The sequence below is a fragment of the Oenanthe melanoleuca genome, chromosome 3 (genome assembly GCF_029582105.1).
Source record: "Oenanthe melanoleuca isolate GR-GAL-2019-014 chromosome 3, OMel1.0, whole genome shotgun sequence".
Taxonomy (NCBI): Eukaryota; Metazoa; Chordata; class Aves; order Passeriformes; family Muscicapidae; genus Oenanthe; species Oenanthe melanoleuca.
Window position 1 is genome coordinate 20,890,675 of NC_079336.1, and position 22,307 is coordinate 20,912,981.

General features: G+C 35.2%; 1 protein-coding gene across 1 annotated transcript in view; it reads right to left on the minus strand.

The window, feature by feature from the left end:
- The window catches only part of CSMD1 (CUB and Sushi multiple domains 1), a 1,037,656-nt gene that overhangs the window by 483,755 nt on the left and 531,594 nt on the right, over positions 1 to 22,307 (minus strand). The window contains exons 4-5 of the mRNA XM_056488498.1: positions 21,880 to 22,074; positions 9,433 to 9,640 (exon numbers count right to left, since the gene is read on the minus strand). Of these exons, the coding sequence (XP_056344473.1) occupies positions 9,433 to 9,640; positions 21,880 to 22,074 (403 nt within the window). The remainder of the gene's footprint in view (positions 1 to 9,432; positions 9,641 to 21,879; positions 22,075 to 22,307) is intronic.

Below are 22,307 nucleotides of genomic sequence, written 5' to 3' on the forward strand. Positions count from 1 at the left end.
CCTAGTAGTCCCAATATTGATCTTTGTTAATTGTGATTTGACCAGATGAACTGAACTGTATTACTTCTACAAGTTTGAGACTTCATATTTATATGCAGACACATATCAACAGCAAGATTTTCTCCATTAAACTTTTTCCTTTTCATGAAGTAACACAGACCTCAAAAGAAATACAGATCGGAAAGCTTCAGTTTAAATTCTAATTTGGTTTGGGGTTTTGTTTGCTTGTGGGTTTGTTGTTTTTGTTTGTTTGTTTGTTTGTTTGTTTTGGGGGGGGTTGTGTTTTTTGTTGTGTTTTGTTGTTGTTGTTGGTTTTTTGGGTTTTTGGGTTTGTTTTTTTTTTGAGTGGAGGGGTTGTTGGTTTGTTTTGGGTTTGTTTGATTCTGAGGTTTTTTTGTTTGTTTGTTTTTTTCCAGTAGGTATGTGTTTTTCACAACTTCTGTGATTATTTCACACAAACCTAGAACCTCTGGCAGGGCTGTGTGGCAAAAGGGGAGGGGGAAAAGAATTTAATGTAACATTCCAGAAGTCAAAATATCTGTATGTTTTGTTTTACTCTTCAGGTTGACTGCATTGGATAGATACTGTGTAAAATAATGAAATTTAGCAATTCATAAATATCTCTAAGAAAAGTTTCTAATCTGACTACACTTGTATGAACTGTTTCATAATTAAAACATATTTTCCTGAATCCAGAATTTTGTGAGTAAATGAAGCTAATGCTATAGGTATTCTAGAAAAATGCCACAGACCTAGTAGAAGGATATTATAGGACCACTCTGAAACCCCAGAATAAAATCTATTCTGAAAGACAGTAAAGCAGTGGTCTTTTAAGCAATCTGAGCCCTCTTTTAAAGTATTTAAACTATGATCACATACTTAATTTTTAAAAGTCTAGTGCTTTTTACATTCTTTTAAATGTAGTAGAAAATTATACTGTGGGTCACAGTGCTTCCTTAAGTGAGTTCTCTCACTCTTGTGTTCCTGTCAGTTTGTGATGTGCTATGAATGAAGCCTTTATGCCTCTCCAACACAGTAGACTGTAAATTAATAGATGTAAAGAAAGCAATAGTGTTCTGTGAATTAAGTGTCAATTTAGTGCCTCTGTACTTCTCACTTCATACAGGACTCACATGCTGGTGTTAACAGCTAAGTGGTCTCTGTGTCCTCACAGCTAACACAGGCAACAGATTATATGAGTTCAGTCACTACTATTAGCATGAAGTATACTTACCCTCCTATCTATTTTAAGGTCAAAATCCTTGTATAACCTTCAACATACTTTCATGCATACAGATACTAATATGTAATTTTATAAAGTACAAGAGATAAGTAATGCATTCCATATATGTTTTCTTCAAATACAAGCCTAAGAACTTTTGCAAGATTTCTATGAGGTATTATCATGAACTAAACATATTTATTGAAATTTATCTTTGCAGTACGACTATGTACAATCTTTCTTTTTAAAATCAGATTAATCTGAAGATTATATATATTATATATTATAAATATATATACAATGTATAATAGGAAGGAAAACTGTGGTCTGTATTCCTTCCAACACTTCCTTTCTTCCAGTACAATGCCAACAACTGAGAGATCACATCCAAATCTGGATGCTACATTTCAGCTTATTTTTGAAACCATTATTTGTACTCTTTTTTCTTCTCTTCATTACAGCCATTGCAGCAATTAGAACCTGCAGGTTCATCACTGCAAATAGCAGAGCTCATCTCCTTATATATTATATACTACATTATTTAATACATAAATATTAATAAATAATAAAAATAATAATAAATAATAAAAAAACCCACAACAACCAGACATGTTCTTCTGTATCAAAACAATTTTTAAAAATGCCACTGGGATGCTGAAAGCAAAAGGAAGACAATGCCCAGGAGGGTGGAAACAAGTGTAACCATATCTTAAGATGCCAATTTCCCTGCAGCTTTGCTTTCTTAACCATAGTCAAATTTCATCTTCTCTCCTATATAAAATTTAGGAAGGGGGAACTGTTCATTACCTGTCTCATCCACACTATTTTTTTTTTTAATTTCCATGGACTCCAAAGATACTGAGCAGCATTCACTGTATTTCCCCAAGCCTGCTAGCAATTTACTTACAACTGTGGATAATTCATTTTTTCAAGTAGGCTTTGAATGCCTAAAGAAAATCCATTTTGGAACATGATGATTTTGATAAATATAGCCAAGTACAAGATACATCACTGATGATATCAGCTTATTAATCCTTATTATGGGAAAACAGCAGGAGTGAAGAAGCTGTTTATCTGTGCATGTTTGGGTTTAGCAACTGCTTTTAAAAAAAAAAAGAAGAACTGGCTATAGACACTGAATTAAAACTTGCTATTTCCCACTCAGGGAATTTTAAAAGACTCTGGAGAGCAGTACTTCTAGAACTAGAGTATACCAGTTGCCTGTATGACATGTTTAGTATACATAGCTGATGCCTTATGCAAAACACTCTGCCAATTTTCTGGATAAATTCCTAATATATGAATGGGAATAATCCTTTCTGAGACTGTGCTTAACAGCTCCAAGACCGGTGGGACATTCTCTTTGAGATCAGAACACAACTCCACAGGAGCCACAGGAACTCAAGTTCAGCACTTTGTTTGCAAACTTTTGATACACCATTTTGATTATGACTAAAGCACTTAAAAAAAAGTTTGGGGCTATTTGTTTTTCAATTTTTATTTGGCAGAAACCAGGATAAACTATGATTTGGTCATTCTTGTATTCTTTTTTGGGGTAGATTTGAACAGCTTTTAAGCTTAAACCATTTAACGCAGCAGGAAATGCTAAGGGAGGATGCAGAAATAGGACACAGAAGAGAGCAGCAGGATCATAGGTATTGCCAACCAAAACAGGTAGGAGAAACCCAAAGAGATAAGCATCAATACCAAAGGCAGCAACTGGCAGGACTCAGAGATGGGGAAAAGGTGTGTTCCACTGAGCCTTTTAAAGTGACACAGTGTTTACCATATTATTTATTTTGGGGATTTTTCTGTCATTAATTCAGTTTTCAATATATAAATCCCCTCTGATGATGACTGCTGTAACAAGTTTGAATTAATTATGTGTGGATGAAATCTGTTAGTAAAATTGTATTTTATTAATAGAAATTTCACTCTAATCAGGTAAATAAACATATTATGAATTAAAAAGTCTGCAATATTCTGTCACTAACTTTTCAGTCTTAAAAAGCACTTCGTACAGGCACACAATCAACATTAGCCACTCACCTTAATATTTCTTTGTCCTTCCAATGTATCTTGGGGGTACAGAACTGAATAGTGCTCTACGTTAAATCAGTTTTAAACCTTTTAGTGTTGCTTTACATATTTAATAGGTTAGTCTCAAGTGCTAGATAACATTATTGCTAATTTTTACATGTCATATATTATGTAATTTTTACATGGTAACTGAGAACTTTGCAATGTGAAAGCCAGCAGAAAGAATTTGAGGGCAACTATTTGAGGGCAACTTATTTTCCTGAAAAAAACCAGTTCATGGCAGATCAGTCAGATTACCCAGTAGAGAAGCTTATACTTATTGGTTTTCCTAACCAAAACAGCTAATAGGGGAAATCCAGGTAAAAGCTAGAGAAAGGTAATAGTTTTCAAAAACTAGTAGGCAGCAATAGAATCCTTTACAAGTAACACCAAGACAAGCATATAACTTCGCAGAATCTCCCTGGTGACACAAAAAAAAAAAAAGGAATGATGGCCATGATGTATCTAAAGAGGCTAAAAAATTAAGCAATTACACATAAATAAATAAAAATATAATAGTTTCCTCAAATGAAAAAGCTGGATTCTAACTGCCTTCCCTTTGTTGCATGGCCATGGCATGTCTTTTCTCACTTGATGGAGGAGGAAACAAAAAATGGTACATTATATTGGCACAAGTAGATCCCAAGCCTTTTTCTGGTGTAGAACTACTTCTGGTGAAGGTGATCCACAAGCAATACATCTTTTAACAGCAAACCAATAGATGGTGCTCTTTAGCTGTCTAATTATGTAATTCTGAGCTAAACATTCAGCTCAGATGTCTGGATCAGCTGCCATAAGTGTCTCTCAAAAAGGTGATCTAGATCACTCCATTACCTCATGCACTACTCTGCTATAGGCCTCTCACAAGGACGGCTGTAATTAAGACAACAGATCTATAAACAGGACAGAAAGCATGCAAATTGAAATCCCACTGTTTTGAAATATATCTGGGTGTTTGGACTGGTGTATTTAGTTAAGAAATACAAAATAGTATCCAGCTGTTAGAGGAGTTATTCATTAACACAGAAACAAGGAGTTTCAGATAACCCCAGGTACTTATGTCAAATTGTATGCCAAGATTATAACAATTAATTAGTGCTGCTTCCAAATCACACACATCCACATATATTTTTATGGCTTTTCACTACGATAGTGACATGATTTATAAGGAAGTCAGAATAACCTTAAAGGTAATTTTAAATAGTATTAGGAAATTAATTTAGACTAAAAAGTACGGAGTGTAGTTCATTCTCCTGCATTGGCAAATACTGAAAATAATGTGAAGAATATTAATTTTGGGTTTAAATTGAAGCACAATATGATAAAATCAATATTTTAAGGTTAAAAAGAAAAAAATGAACAAAATTTGTTCAAAATTAGGATTCCATATTAAAAAAAAATTGCAGAATTATTCTTAGCATCATAATCACCTTTCTTGCACACAAGACATGCATAACAGTCTAAGATAATTTGATGATTTTGTAGAAATTATGGCCAAGCCCACACTTACATGAAAAAGCCTAAGTTGGTCCTATCTATGCCCATGCAGTTGTACAGCTTTACTTAACCTACAAGTAATAAAAAATCCCCAAACTTCCATCTCAAGAAGGAGTCTTGGAAAAGACTAAGAGATTTTCAATAGGATAATTTCCCTAAGTAATAGATTTCTATTTCAGAACTATGTTCAGCTAAAGTCTGGATTTTAGGATACTTCAGATACTACTTAATACTCTCTTTAGGTCCAACCATGATTAAACTTTTAGTACCATATAACTTATACAGAGGTCAAAATGGACATTTTAAAAATTCTATTCAGTGTTCAGAATTTTTTTTTTTCTAAAATGATCTAATAATTAACAACATAGGAGCCCTTCAGATCCAAAAGATCAACCATTTGGTGGGCTTGGAGATGGGCTCCACACAAAGCAGAAGCAGTCTTTCTGTTATGGTCTCACAAATACTGTTTGTGGCATTGCAAGCAATAGCTTACTAACTCAAAATAAACTTATTTTACACTTAAAGCTCCTTATGTAGTAGTAAACTAAGCAAATTATTCAAATTCAGAAAGATTTATTTCCCCTACAGTCTAACTGATAATATTTCTACTTCTTTTACAAATTAAAAAGCATTTTCTGTGTCCTTCCCATTCATTTTGCACTGATGTTCCTTTTTTTAAGCCTCCTGATGCTTCTATTGATTCAAAGCAGAATTAAAAATGTCATCACCTATATTCATTCAAGATCCAGAGCTATACCGTGAATCACTTTAGACCTTCTAACCATGTACATAAAAGAAATAATATATCTTAACTCTTTTATAAACTAATTCCATTAGGATAGACCATATGAGTGATTTTGAAAATAAAAAAGGTAAACAGATCTCTTCTTTCTTGCCAATGCATTGGAAAACAAACAAATGATCAGCTATATAAAATGGAAATTAACTGAATATCTTATAAAAGGTTTAGAAACATGTGTGACATACAAGCAATATAAAAACATTGCCATTATATAAGTGCAAGATGCATAATCTATATAATTACTATAACAAAAAATCTCTTACTATGTACATGTTTTATAAATACATCAGATTACTTTCCGTCAGCATTAAGAATCCTCTTGTTCTTGCATTTCCATTGCTTTACTTAAAAAAACACATCCATCCTGTTTATACTGTAATCACGTTGGAACTGCTTCTAACCTTCCTGATATGTTTGGAGAGGGTAATCCAGACATATTGCATCATACACCAAAAACACTAAAGAATAATCAGTCTGGAATTAATTTCTTGTTCTCTTCCTAGCTTTTACAGTGCTCATATATGTCTTTTTTCACTTATTCTACAGCAAGTATTCCTTTAAGGGGAAAAAACAACCCCAGTTACCAGACCCTGCTAATGGAATATGTGACTTCTAACACAGAATTAATGTCTAAAGATGTTGATATGATGCCAGATACAATAAAAGGGAGCAATTAAAAAAAGTCACATTTTCAGATGATAACACCCCTAGACCATTAGTTTTAAGTCTGGAACAACTTCCCATTTAAACACACAGCTGATTTTAGCATATTACAGAATGCACTACATTTAGCAAGGCTCTAATGTCGCTATGGTAACTGTTCTGGCTTAAATATAGCTGAATGTGTAGCTTCATTCCAAGTTTTCCAATAATCCTTTAAATATTTCTTACAAAACTCCCCAGAGCTTCTACAGACTTTGATTCTGTACTAATCCTGCACTGATACCAGTACTGTTCATAGTATCTTCATCCATGACATGGACAGTGGGATAAAGTGCACCCTCAATGAGTTTGCTGATGACACCAAAATGTGTGGTGACACTGACACACCTGAGGAATAGGATGCCATCCAGAGGTACCAGGACAAGCTCCAAAAGTGAGCCCATGGGAAATTCATGAAGGTTGAAAATGCCAAGTAAGGTGCTGCACTTGGGTCAGGACAACCCCTCGCATCAATCCAGGCTGGGGATGAACAGAGCAGCCCTGCCAAGAAAGACTTGAGGGTGCTGGTGGATGAGAGGCTGGACATGAGCTCACATTATGTTGACCCAAAAGCCAAATGTGTCCTGGGCTGCATCAAAAGCACCACAGCCAGCAGGGCAAGGGAGGGGTTCTGCCCCTCTGCTCTGGTGACACCCCAGCTGGAGTGCTACATTCAGCTCTGTGTCTCAGCACAGGAAAGACAAGTACATACCTGTTCATCCCAGTACAAATGAGGACCACAAAAATGATAAGGCTTGAACACCTCTCATATGAGAAAAGGCTGAGAGTTGTGGCTGTTCAGCCTGGAAAAAAAACGCTCATTTCTGCCTTTCAGCACTTAAAAGAGGTTCATAAGAAAGAAAATAAAAGATTTTTTTAGCAGAACCTGATTTGATAGGACAAGGAGTAATGATTTTAAAGAGGACAGATTTAGACTACATATAAAGAAGACATTTGTGAGGGTGGAAGAACACTGGAAAAGGTTGCCCTGAGACGAGGTGGTGCATGTCCATCCCCAAAAACATTCAAGGTCAGGACTGAGCAACCTGACCCAGATAAAGATGTCCTTGCTCACAGCAGAGGGGTATTACTAGATGATCTTTGAAGGTTCCTTCCAACTCAAATTATACTATGATTCTATGAACTTAGTAACACACAATAAATCCAGGTTTTAGAGATCAGTGCTAAATAACGATCTCCAACATACCACAGAAAACAATAAAAATGTTGAGATTGACGTCTAGGAGAAATAAAATTTTTATTATATCTCTGTTCCAATGTAAACCTGATCAATATTTCATGAGATCAATGCAGGATGTTTCCAATGCCTTCTGCTCATATTCTACTTCATTTATTACCAGAAATCAAAAGCACAAATATGTTGTAAAGTGTCTAGTAGAGTCACTTACACAAAATCAAATGAACATACTTTTATGTTCTGTAGAAAAATTTCATTAGTTCCTCCTCTTCAAGATTTCAGCTTCTGATCCTTAGAAGCCTTAAGAAGAAAACTTTTTCACTGATGATCATTGTGCATGTCTGTGCATGAGTGAGAGGCAAGGGGGTACTTATGCATTGTACTTCAGACAGACAGGAGCACTCAATTTGATATCAAGCTGCTTCACTGACTGCCATTACACAACTTTTGCTCATGTGGAAAGGTTAGAGAGTAATCTTGTGATTATGCCTTTTCCTGGTCTTAGAAAATTGAGAGCCAGACACAGCTAAGGGATAAAGGGTTTTTACCTTGGTAGTTTAATAAGGATCCTTATGGTGCACCACTTCGCCAAGGTGGGATGTGCCGCAGTGCACACACACACTGATCGAGTATACAATTTATAGGTTTTACAGATTAGCATATCTAACAGGGATACCCCAATGGAAGGTCTGGATGAATGGCATGATATTTCCCCATCCATGAAATTCCCCCCTGGATGGGCCAAATCTCTAGTTTGCAGGATATGTTTTAGAGAGGACCTTCATCTCCCAAGACAATGTAGGGTTTTCCAGCCTCTTACTGCAAGGCCTTTAGGATGTTTGTTCTCCTGGCCTAACAAAATACTAGGACTATGCTAAATTATCTAACTTAAGAAAGTACAAGTATGCATGCTAAGAATACTGAGGATACATAAAAGATATATAAAAGAAAAGGCAAGAAATCATCTTGACATCAGTAACATAAATCTACGTGTGTCTTTCAACCAAAGTTTTTACATAGTTGCCAAGTATAGTTACCACATATTTTTATTGAAAGATTTTCAAAAGATCAGATGCTAGCTAGAGATTCACAATTATTAATATATTGCACTGTCTAGCCTGTTATGACATCAAAATAATAGTGGGATTGCTTCCTATCTCTAGAAAGGCATTCTGAATATAATAACCATCAGTCATCTGTGAGAAGATCTACATTTTCCTAGACTAAATTTTATAGCAATGGTGCATATGTCAACCACAAGACATTTTCAGAGATGAAAAGGATGAAAAACATGCATATGTAGGCTGCAAAGAAATCATAATGCAAACTATTCCACAACTTAATCCATTTCCACAGGCAGAACTATCGTCTTTTACTTATACAGAGAATGTAGATTTAGTGTTGCAATTACTAATGCCTAATATTGCTAAGCAAACAGTTTCATCAGCTAACATAAGAGAGTAATGTTTGCATACATGCATACATGTAGTAAGACTGAATTACAGCCTGTTTAGAATAAGATGTCATCTATTAGCTGTCCATATTCCTCTTTCACTCTGGCTGACTTTTACCCACTATTTCATTGCTGAAGTAAAATACCATAATATGTCATTCAAGACACAGCATCAGAAAATGTTCTTATACCAAGTTCAAATATGTAACATGAATTAAATGCTCACTGATAAGATACTTTACAAATATAACTCTGGCAGATGGAGGAAAATAAGAGGAAAGACAAAGATGTGGAAAGAAACAGAAGCAAACTATATTTTTTTAGTTCTGAAAGGTGAAAGGGGCCAAAAAAAAAAAAGCCTAAAAAATGGTCATTACTAACAGGTAGAAAATATCTTAAATATCTTCTGATATCTCTTCAGATAGGCACCGAAACAAAAAAAAACAGGAAGTGAGATCTTTGCAAGACCTCTGACTTACCATATTGATGGTGCTTCTGTTCCACTGATCTCCAGAAAGTCATATCCTTCCTCTAACTGGAAGTCAGTAAAGACCAAAGCAATGGTGTCTCCTGGTTCAGCCAATATGGTCCAGGTGCAATCAGCATTATTCTCATACTCAGAAGGGAAGTGTGGACTTGAAATAGTTCCACTTGTCCCACGTAGTGTCCCTCCACAAGCTCCTTCAGCTGACAAACAGAATATTGATTACTGATAAAGCTGCACTTCAAACAAGTGAAGCACCATCCTTGTTCCTGCCATAGCAAACCCAGCTCTTCTCTACCCAATGAGGACCCATAAATATGTGCACACACAGAAACAAAATATTATCCAGGTCAATGGAATGGAATATTGTCAAGCCTTTAAGTAGCAGAGTGTTTTGGTTTGGGTTTTCTGACATTTTTTTCCTTGTTGGTGTCACTTCATCATCAGGCCAAACAAGAATGAAGGTTAGCAGGGACACCTATTATGAGCTGATTTGGAGAACCTGGCTCTGCAAACGAGAAAAACTCTAAGAAAGAACTGGGCACAAAATCACAGATTCTTTGTGATAAAAATTTAAAAATATTGAACAATTGTTTTCTTTCACTTACTTCTTATAACAAAAAAAAAAAAAAAAAAAAACCTGCAGAAAAAATATTTATATAGATTAAACACTGTTCTAAACTAGAAAGCATTAATAACATCATACTATCCTTTCTCATTTTTTTGTTCCAAATCAGGATGTTTACAGATGACAAATGAATTCATTTTAATTCAATTAATTCATTTAATTCATTCATCCAATTAATTCATTGCTGCCAGATGGACCTTCCAAGGTTCATGCATCATCAGTTAATAATATATATTTTTAATTATTATTAACATTTTTTGAATGAAAAGCATAGGAATTTTCTCCTAAATCTTGAATGTTAATTGATATTTTGCCAAAGGATTTATCAAATTTCTTTTATTTTCCTTGCTCAGTAAGATTTCACTGAAAGCTTTAAAATACTTGCTGATTATCAGCAGTATTTGATATTAAAATATATAATTAAAAACCCCCAAGAAATTATGTCATCCATACAATTCATTGACATAAGAAATTACAAATTCTTCAGGTGCCTTTTGCTATTTGATAATATGGTTATGAATGCCAAAGCAATAGTAATTAAAATATTTCTGCATAGGAGAAAGATCAGAAGAGAAGCATTTTATTTTTATCTATCTTATCATCTTTACTTACTGCTACTGTCATTAGGTATTATTTGCATGCTATAGGTGCATGTAGAGATTCAAAAACACATAGCTTGGCAAGGTATACCACAAGGAACTTATAGTCTAATTAGGATAATAACTGACTAGCTAATTAGGAACAACAGAACAGGGTAGGAGTAGAGCTGTTCTTCTCAATCATAATTGAAAGCCTGTCAGTGAAAATGTGTTTTGAAAAAGGAGACTATTAAAAGGGGCTAAATAGCCAATAAGTGACTGAAATAAAAGGAAGAATTGAAAGAAAAACATTACAGAAATTATTCTGTGCCTGCCTAAGTAATGTATAGAGCACTAGATTGACTAAAAAGAAGAGAGAAAGCTTCTGAATGGCTCAAACAGGTATCCACCTTTATGATTCTACATGCAAGGTAAATTTTGACATACACAAATGTAACATAACCTTGTCTACCAAAGCCCTATTGATTTAATTTCTTGGCACCCGAATTTTTCAGAGGAGGTCATGCCTTTTCAATAAATTTCATATCTTACTTTCTAGAGCCTGATATTTAAAAGTGTTTGTTCTTTTTTAAAAAGAAAGAAGAGAGCTAGAATAGATTGATTTTCCTAAAAGATTTCTTTTTGTTGGTGAAATTAGGCCATTTCTGTGATTCCTTCCTCAATTTCTGGCTTTTTATACAGTGTAAATTGAAAGGGCCATTGTGCCCCTGAGGAATGAAAGGGGGAAAGGAAGTGAAAATTAAAGAACCATGAATAAAGCTGAGAATCTGAGTAAAATTTTCTGGTGCATAATACATTCTAAGATTAAAATAATTTTAAAACTACTGTAAATCTATAATAAATCAGAAAGGAGAATTGACTTTTGTTACTGAATTATATCTAAAATGACTCTTTTCCCCCAGTGTTTGTGTGTGTGTGAGTGTGTGTGTGTGTGTGTGTGTGTGTGTGTGTGTGTGTGTGTGTGTTTTGGGCTTGTTGTTTTAGTTTTGCTTTTTTGTTTGTGTTGTTTTTTTTTTCTTTAAATAACTTTTTGAAATTTCATTTCAGATCATCATGCAACCCAGAAAAGAAAGACAAATTAACTTCATACATCCTGTACCTTTACTTTTAAGTTTCAGTTTCTAAAACCGAAAAGTTCCACCTGTATTCTTGAAAGCCAGCAAGTAGACTTTTCCCATGCAGGGTAACCAGCAAGATGAGCAAAATCCTAAGTCAGCCATATCTTTTTGGTACTAGCTGATGCTGTTAATTTTTTTTTTTTTTTTATGGCAGCATCCTCAATTATACCACCTCTCACTGTGTTTTACTGACATTAAGCAGCATACCAGTGGTAAATACAATAACCCTCGCTGTTCCTGCTACAGAGCCCTTGAATAATCTTTGAGCTCTGAAGCTCAGAATTTTACAGCTGAAATGTAGTTTATTATTTCTGGCAACCACATGCAAAAATCTAAATTTATACACTGTGCATGACCAATGAGAACCAAAGGAGCTCAGACTACTACAGCTATTGCCCAAAGGGATGCATAGCCCTTTAATCTATTCACAGCTATTCTGAAGAGGTTTGCAAGAAGTCAAGCTAATATAGAAATGGAAAAAGAACATTAGTCAGCTAGGTAAGACCACAGAAACCAGCCTGAACCAGACAACATTTTCTCTGTGACAGATGTGGATATGCTTTGGGAATTTCCTTCATCACAAGTGGCACACAGGCTAAGGCAACCAGACTGTTGAATAGTAAAACATAATACATTGCTGAAGTGAGTGCAGGCAGGCAGGATGTGGCTGCAGTGCTCAGAGAGCAGGACACAAACTCTCTGGTCTTACACAGCTGGTCCCAGAGAGAGTTGCCCTCCTTGGACTGATCATAATTTTTGGCCATGGCCTTCTTATATCAGGCCTTTGAGAGTTAGTTTGAGAGAGTTAGTGCTCAGGAATCTTAGTGCATCACTGAGCTTGCAGTAATTTGATAGCAGATAGTGCCTGAGGCTTCATGAATTCAAACTCTATGTGATTTACAAATTGCATTTTAAAATGTGCAAGTAATTAATTCCAAACACTTATGGTTATTTTCAAGTTGTAAGCAACTGCACAAAGTGCTGTTTGTATCAGCATAAATGACTACTTGAAGTATAAAGCTACAAACATTTGGATTTCTCAGTAGTCAGGAATTAAGTGCTCTGAATTTAGAGAATATGCATCTCATATAAAGAACACATGCAAAAACATATGGCTGGCACCACTTGACAAAAAAAAATGTATACTGTATAGATGTGTAGCTTAGATAAAACAGATAAACATATCCATCAAGTTTATGTATTCAAAAAATCAAAAGTACCACTGTCAAAGTCAGTGAAAAATCTTCCATTTTTATTCAAGATAGAAAGAGTAATTTCATCAAAAATAATAATCTGAAAATTTTAGGAAGTTGTGTTTTGCATAAATGAATCTTGCTACAAGTGAGATGCAAGTCTTGATGAGCAGGCAGCCAAGATTGAAGTAAGAACAAAATCAGTATCTTAGTAAACTTCCTTTGAATTGTTTTAGGTATCTTTGAATATTCAATCATTTTTACAGGACTTTCCTCACCACTTTCCAGAGTGCAATGTTCTATATTCTATATGCCTTTTTTAATATATCACATAATAAAATGTTTAGGCAAAAAAAATAACATTTATTGCATTATAAAAACAAATCAAAATAAAGCAAAAAACTTCAATACTAACCTAACTTTTCAAAATTTTCTTAGAATCTTTCAATATTAATTTAGAATTTGAATTTAAATATTGGAATTGACTTTTCACTTGAAGTTTATATTGAAAGCTATTCGCATTATAAATCACATTACTACACTACTCTTGGAACATAAGTGATAAAACATAGTGGTGATTTAAAGTACAAAATTCATAGTAATAAAGTTTTTTCTTCTTATGCAATTAGTAGTCATTTCCTTATCTACCACTAGCAATAGCTTAGGTGCAATTAAAAACTTCAGTGATATTTTATGAATCATCATCAAATGACATATTGTCATTTTAAGTCACATTTTAAAAGTCTTATCAAAGAAAGAAAATTGCAGCTTTAGAGGGTTCTAAATGAACCATGGCCCTAAATTATTTTGCAAGCCTTATTAAATCTCCTCTGAAATAATTCTTCCTTTATGGAGGCTGCAGAGCACATCCATGTAGAGAGATCTGGGGGTTTGGGTTGATGGGAAGTCGAATGTGAGCCAGCAGTGCCCTGGCATCCAGGAGGGCCAGCCCTGTACTGGGGACATCAGGCACAGCATCACCAGCCAGGCAAGGGTGACTGTCCCACTCTGAATAGCTCTGGAATGCCCCACCTCAGGTACTGTGTGCAGCTCTGGATGTCTCAATACAAGAAGGACATCAAATTATTAGAGTGTGTGCAGAGGAGGTCTTGAGGGTGAGATTTAGGAGCAGTGCTGAGGTCACTTGGCTGGAGAAGGCTGAGGGATGCCTCATGATTTACTCCAGGCAGGCAGCAGAGAGGGAGATCTGACCTCTGCCTGATGACCATCGACAGGACACAAGGCAGCAGAATGAAGCTATGTCAGAGGAAGCTCAGACTGGACAGTAGGAAAAGGTTCTTGGCTGGGAGACCAGCCAGTCACTCCCAGGGAAATGGTCATGGCATAGGGCAGTTGAAGTTCAAGGAGCAATGCAGTGTTGCTCTTTCTTATCCATGTGGTTTAATTTTATTTAATTTTTTAATTTTAATTTAAAGGAGTTGGAGTCAAAGATCCTTATGGCTCCCCTTCCAAGTTGAGACATTCTATGACTCTAAGACTTATTCAATTCTTTATTAAATGGCATTTTTCTGTAGTTTGTTTGTGAGAAAGTAGATAATTGTACTTCACTTAAAAGAAATCTTCAGTACAGAAAACACATCTATGAGATAATGATGAATGATTACACATGCTCTGTATCTTTTTTAAAAGGTTACTACGAAGAGTTTGGTAATAGCTTTCTTAAAATAGGACTTTAAAATTACCATTTTAAAATGCCTTACTGACAAAAAAACAAAAAAACAAGCCATAGTATATCAATGAAAAGTTTAAAAATATATTTTAGGGTGTCATTGCCAACTGTCAAGCTGCTAAACTGCAGATTCAGAATGACCAAACACATCACAAAGTGTTATAATGGTGTAGCTTTATGCATTCATCTGATAGCTCATTTATCTAATTTAATTCCATCAGGCAGACAGCTATTTAACCATCAAAATACACACCTCTACTACCTTATCCTCTTTATTATTTTAGGTTTTTGCAGATTTTATTTTGAATAGGTAAACGCCAACACCTCTGCTTCTTTTCTGTGTTATAAAAAATAGAAACTTGCCAGAAGGTGCTTGGGTTTTTTTCTATCATCACTTGAATACAGATGTACTGCATCTCAGCTAAGTGCTCTAATCAGTTTGCCTCCCTTTCTCAATTTCTTTTCTTGCTGTTGATCAACTTCACATGAATTAAATACTCATTACACCATGCATCTAAGATTAATTTTATTTCCATCTACATGGTTGTCAAAGGGCACTTCAAAATAATTTGGATTGCTCTCTAAGTAGAATTTTGAGGAGGGAGTTTTGGTTAAAATTTCAGAAATTATTATGGTTTAGCAAAACAGAATCTATTTTACATATATTAAATAATCATATTTCTCAGATGAAGCTAATAGTATGTACAAAATAGAAACACAAAAATTGTTGCAATTTGTTTAGGGACCTGTGGGCAGTCATTTCAGCTGCAGCACTACTTTGAACATTTTAGCTTTGAGATTCCAGTGAGCTTGATCTAAGTAGACTCTGGTGGGGTCATTCCACAGTTATGGGTCCTGAGAATGCTGGACTCATATGGATAATCTTGCACTGGTTGTTTCTTTTTTTTCTTTTTTCTTTTTTTTAAATGTTTTGCTTTATTTAGTAACCTTTAATTATTTATTCTATCATATCAGTTTTTTATATCATAAAGACCTATTTCCTCTCCATCCACTCGGGATAGGATATCTGATCTATTAGTCAAAAAAGTTACATACTTCAAATAATACAGAAATAGCAATGGACTAATTATTTGCTACCCTGGCAGAAAATTTCTTTTATGAATTGATAGTTTGCACTTGAGCAAACTTAAAATCAAAACCCCAACTCTAATACATTTTTATGCAAAAACATGGTTTTAAGAGAGTTAAATTAAGAAGTTCAAAAATTAATCAGCAGTAATTTCATACTCTTTTCTCTCAAAAAATAAAAGATCAGTCTTCACGATATCTTGCAAATATTATCTTCTTTTTCAGTTAAGTGTCCTAAACTGTTTTTCAGTGATATGATCGTCCTTCATTTGAGAATACGTTGTTGAACCTGATATTGATCCCTGAAAGTGACATTCTACAACAAATGAAGAGTGAAGTCCTAACTTTAAAGCAAAAAGAGAAAAGGCTGAATTATTTGAGATCAAATTAATGATTGTTGAAAATTTCACTTTTATTTTAATAATTAGGAAATTTAATACAATTATTCTCAGAACTCTATGGGCATTCATTGAATCCTACATCTTTTTATGACTGAGGGGCTTTTTTTCATTTTTAATAAATGAATCTTTGTCTGATCTTTACTTTGCTGTATTGCTTTTGGTCAGGCTAAAGTTTTGTTTTCTATTCTTTGATTTTACTGCATCATTCTGGATAGCTCTGCTATGTTTTCATTGTGCTGGTCACCTCATTTTTTCACTTGTTCCCAATTTATTTTACAGATCAAGCTTTGACCTGGAATCTTTTCATTATTTTTTTTTTTTATCAGGTCCCTCCATAACTAATAAAATATGCTAGAACCAGAATATCTAAACATAGATATATGTGGGTGTAAATACACACACACACACACACACACACACACACCATATATAAAACTACTTTTATCTGTGTCCTTAAATCTGTTGAGTGTGACCTACTAGTCCTGCACTACCATGTAAGAAATTAAGCACTAAATCAGATTATTCTGGAGGTAAACAAAATTGATCAGACAGGAATCTACTATGTTACTTTAAAAATTAGAAACTATAGGGTGGATATAAGGAAAATATTCTCATTTTATCATGTAATGTAACATCAATAAGTAAAATTATTGGAAAATATTATTTTTATTTTCCTTTTTAATTTTTCTTTTCATTGTAAATATGGATAATATGGAATCAGGACATATTTTTCTCCTTCTTAAACTTATAGAACAATACTTGTCTAAACATCAGAGGCTGAGAAGAAATCACAACAGAATTTCTTGCTACCTCAGAAGGTATAGATAACAACAAAACCATGAATATCCCTTTGCTATCCTTTTCCAGAAACATCAGCTCTGGATTTCTCTATTCAGATTATTTTACTCTAAGTGAATCACAGTTTCTTTTTCCTTTCATCCTTTAACAAGAAATACTTTTATTGATTTTAGATATATATAAATGTGTGTGTGTGTGTGTATGTAAAAATGTATCTTTCAACCACTATATTTCTCCAACAGTAGTTCTTATATCTGAAACCTGATTAATTATTACTTGTTCCTTTTGGACTTTTCTGACATAGAATCTTTTTTACTTTGTCTTCTTAATTTTTCATCCAATAGATTGATGTGTTTTTAATGATAATATATTACATGTTCTTCCCTTCACAGCTATTTTTATTGAGAGAAAAAGCTTACCATTGTAATATCACTAATCCAATTTGTATTCCTAATGTTAGCTTCATAAAAATCTTGACTCATGCAACTATAATCAACTAAGGATTCTCAAAAATTACTGAGAATTGAGAACCTAATTATACAAAGTTCATTTAGAAGTAGTCACATATCATAAATCAGCTCTTAGTAGAACTACTGAAGAGAATGAAATTAACTTTCAAAATGTTTCAGAATTGTACTGCACAGTATTTCAACCTCAAGACAAAGAAGGCAAATATTTTGGGTGACACTATTATGGCAGCTGAGATTGAGACAACAAAGAACTTTTTAATTCTCAGGTAAAAACAGTTTAACAGAATATAGGTGGACCACTGATTCTCACTGAATATTCTTATAAGTATACAAAAGTACAATTTTTAAGTATATTTGTATATACATAAATAATTTTTTTGCAGAAACTCATGATAAACTTCCTGGCTTTCTCATAAGAATTGAAAAGTCCAAAGTTGCTCTAATTTACCTTGTGGACAAACAGGACTAGTTTTTAATAGCTGCCTCATCTTTCAGGATTTACCTTTGGACTTTTCTCTGGGAATAGTTTTGCATTTGGGGGATCCAGGTTTTTTATTGAAAGAAAATGGGGAAAAAAGTTTAAAAAGCAAATGTCTTGACAGTAAAATTCTCTAAACTTTCTAAAAATGGCTTTGACTCATTTGATTTCTGTTCAGAGTGCATTCAAAGAGATCAATGAGCCTTCAGCACAGTCCAGATCCACCAGTCTCTCTATGGCTATACTTTAAAAAGGGATCTACTGAAACTGTGCAGCAGGCCAGAGAAACAAAATGGCAAATACAAGTTTATGCTGTCTACATCTGGGAGATTTAGTAATCCGCTAGGAATTCTTCTAACAAAACCAGTATTTATACAGTTAGACAATGTATAAATTATGGGACACCAGCTTCCTAATTTTTCTGGAATTATTATGCAACAAAACTGCAGAAAGCAGTATTTTTTCAGCATCAGCAAAACTGGGGAAACATACCACAGAGAACAAGGCTGTTACAATTTTTTAGTATATAAGCCTCAGAATTTTATTTAACTCTGTTATCTCGAATGTGTGCCATGAAATTAGTTTATGATGACAAGAAAGAACAATACCATCTGGAAACAGAACTGTAACAAAAGATGCTTTCATGGAAAAGATCAAGGTTCTTAGAGAAACAATAGGGCAACATGACTTGCTTGAAGTTATAGTGAATGGAAAGGGCTACCTCGTGGCATATGTTCCAGACTGATAAAACGAAATAAAATAAGGAATGTCTAAAATCTCTCATCAAATCCACATTCCACATCAATTCTAAAAATTCACTGAGGCAATGGCTCAGCTCATTAGCTAACTTTTCTGTTATGATTCTTATTTCTTGTCAGAATGTACACAGAATTCTTTAGATTTTGTTTAAGGTCCGACAGGAGATTTGGGACCACACCTGAGTTTTTATTAAAAGGTTAAATTCATAGAGTTACAAATTAGGGACAGAATTTCAGTCCTGTGAAAGATATTTGTATGCAGGCAAACACTGCCAAAACAGGCACTGTCTTGAGAAATATGTTTAGTAAGCACTGATGATACCATGAACTTATGTATATTTTTCAGACACCTGTTTGCTACCTCTTACTAAAAGGACAAAAAGCCAAAAGCAAATCTAAAATTAGACACTGAGTAGTGAGAAAATTTTTGTTTCTTTTTGTTTTGAAGCACTAGTAAAAGAAATCTGCATTGAGAACTCATTGAAATCAAATTGAGAACTGATTTAAAGTAAAAAAAAAAAAAGAACCTGGCCAAAATATTTGTTGGGTTGTTGCTTTTTTTTATTATTAACTTTTGCATTTGTTTTGGAGCACAAAAAAAGTATAAAATATTTCTTGGCTGTGAGGAATTATGATACAAGAGCCCTCAGACACAAGTAACCATTACTGGATAAAACAACTGCCCTTTGTTGCTCATCCACATGGGTAGCAAGAATAAAGGAAGTCCACATGGCATGAGCACAAGATGAGGGGCACAGGAGACCAGAAGGGGTTCTCCTTAATACAAGGGAAAAAATTCAGGTAGGTGTGTCAGATTCCAGCAGAACAGTGCTTTACTAAGGAGCTGGTGCTGGACAGCAGGGCTTTGACCTCTTTGACCACAGGGTCCCCTTCAAGGAATGAGGACAGGAGACACAGGATCTGCCAGGCTGAGCAGGGCAAGAGTTCTGCTGACCTAGTGAAGAGCACTCTAAGCTAAGTTTGTCTTGGACAAACACCAAAACCTAAAGGCAAGTGGGAGAACAGGCCCAGGGGACAAGGCATGGGAACAGAATTCACAGAATCATGGAATCACCAGGTTGCAAGAGACCTTCAAGATCATGGAGTCCAACCCATGCCCTAACACCTCAACTAAACCATGGCATCCAGTGCCACACCCAGTCTTTTTTTAAGCACATCCAGGGATGGCAACTCCACCACCTCCCTGGACAGACCATTCCAGTACTTTATCACTGTTTCCATGAAAAACTTTTTTCTAATGCCCAACCTGTGTCTCCCCTGGCACAGTTTGACACTGTGTCCTCTCATTCTGTCAGATGCTGCCTGATAAAAGAAACCAGCCCCCACCTGGCTACAAACACCTTGCAGGGGCTGTAGAGAGTGATAAGGTCACTCCTGAGTCTCCTTTTCTCCAACATAAACACCCCCAGCTCCCCCAGCCATTCCTCATACAAGGCAATGAATGTTTCTTTCCCTCCCTCTCACAAAGCAACAAGAAGCCATTTGCAGTGGCTGTAAATGTGCTCCACGGGATGCAATTGGACAAACTGAAACTGCATGTGCAGTCACAGAACTGTGGTGGGACAGTTCACCTGAATGAAGGGCTCTAGTGGATAGACACAGACTCTTAGGAAATGCAGGGGGAAAAAAGGAGAGGCTGCACCTTGGATGAAATAGGATCTTGAATTAACAGAGCTCTCTCTGCTGCACTGTAGTCAATAAGCTCTTGAACTCCTGCAGGCTAGAATGAGAAGGGAAAGTCAAGAGGGAGGTCATTATTGTGAATATCTGCTACAGGCCATCTGATTGAGCAGTGATCAAGACTGTTGAAGTACTAAAAGTTTTTCAGACACAAGGTCTGGTAATCATCAGAGACTTGAACCACCTCAGCATCTCTGGGGATGGCAGCATAGCAGAGGGCAAGCAATGCACTAGATATCTGATATCACAATTTCTTTAATGCAGGTACTGGACAGGCCAACCTGATGTAAGAACAAAGAACATTCAGATAAGTCATATTTAACAGCAGCTGTGGTCACAATGACCATTAGTTGACCATCTTGAGGGAACTGAAAAAGACGATTTGTAGAATCAACACCTTGGACTTCAGCAGAGCAGATTTCAACTTATTTGTGAAGCGATAAACACCATGTCATGGGCTGATGTCTTGAAGGGCAGGACTGCCATTCAGACAGACTTTTATGTCAAGATTTAACAAGCTGGAAGAATAATAGATATCTCATGAAATTCCAAAAGTCTTATACCTGGAATGGATCATCCTGCATCTATGCAAAAATTATTTGCTAGGTGGCATCTCTGACAAAAGGACCCGAAGTCCTGGTGAACCACAAGCTGAGTGTATGGTGCACCTCTGCAGCATTGAAAGCTTACCTCCTGTGGGGTGCATGAAAGAGCACAGGCAGCAGCTAAAGAGAGAGAGATCATCTGCTTGACACTTAGGAGGCCCCATCTAGAATGCTTTGTCCAATGTAGGGTCCTTCAGCACAAAAGAGACACTGACAGACTAGAACAAGCCCAGAGAATGCCCACTAAAATTTCAAGACTGAAGACTGAAGAACACATTGTATGAGACAAGATGATGAAGGAAAAGGATTTTTCAGACTGGAAAAGTTGAGGGTATATGAAAATTCAACAGTACTGTTTAGTTTAGAAAAAAGCCAGAATGGAAACAAAATCTTTTCATAGACCAACAACAAAGAAGAGGAAGTAGATGTAATCTGTAAAATTCTAATTTAAATTGGATGTGAGAATGAGGGAACTGGGAACCGTAACAAGTTTCCAGAGAGACTAGAATTTAATATTCCATGGGGATATTAAATTTTCGACTAGGCAAAACACTGAGCAATCTGACACAACTTTGAAGTTATCCATGCTCTGAGCAGGAGTAGGACTCAAAGGGACTGAACCACCCTTCAAATTTTACATCACTGAAGCTTTTTTCCACTCCAGGTCCTGTCATGAAATTGATATAGCTATGCCCCATGTAAATAGAAAGGAGAAAAGATAAGCAGATAATATCTATCTCTGAATGCAATCTCTGGAGTGTCACTGCTTGAGTTATTACAGCTTTAAATGGTGACAATTTTTAGACAGCACATTAGCACACTTTACCTTGGGGACAAAAAACAAACCCCTCAAAATAAATTTATCTAATCTACTTTTTATATTTAAAAGATATTTCATGTCTTCATTTTTTTACCTCTGCAAAAAGGAACTGGAAAATCCCACGATGCACCATTCCCAGGACTCACAATACATGTCAACATGGCATGGCCTTCTAGGATGTAACCAGAGATACAGCTATATCGGATTTTATCTCCAATGTTGAATCTGGTTCCATAAAGTACTCCTTTAGGTATTTCTCCTGGGTTGCCACATGTATGACTAGGTAATACTGTCAAAAGAAAGAATGAAATACATTACAGTTAAAATTTACAGAATGAAATAATACTACTTGTCCAAAAATTACCTTTTTTTTTTGTTTGTTTTCCTGTTGTTGTTCTTTTTTTTTTTTTTTTTTAAACATGATTCCTCATACAAATATGTTGAAATTAAGTTATGGAATCTATTTGTGCAAAACATTTCAGTTTTCAATAGACCTCATAATTTTCAAAGCTAAACTCAGTT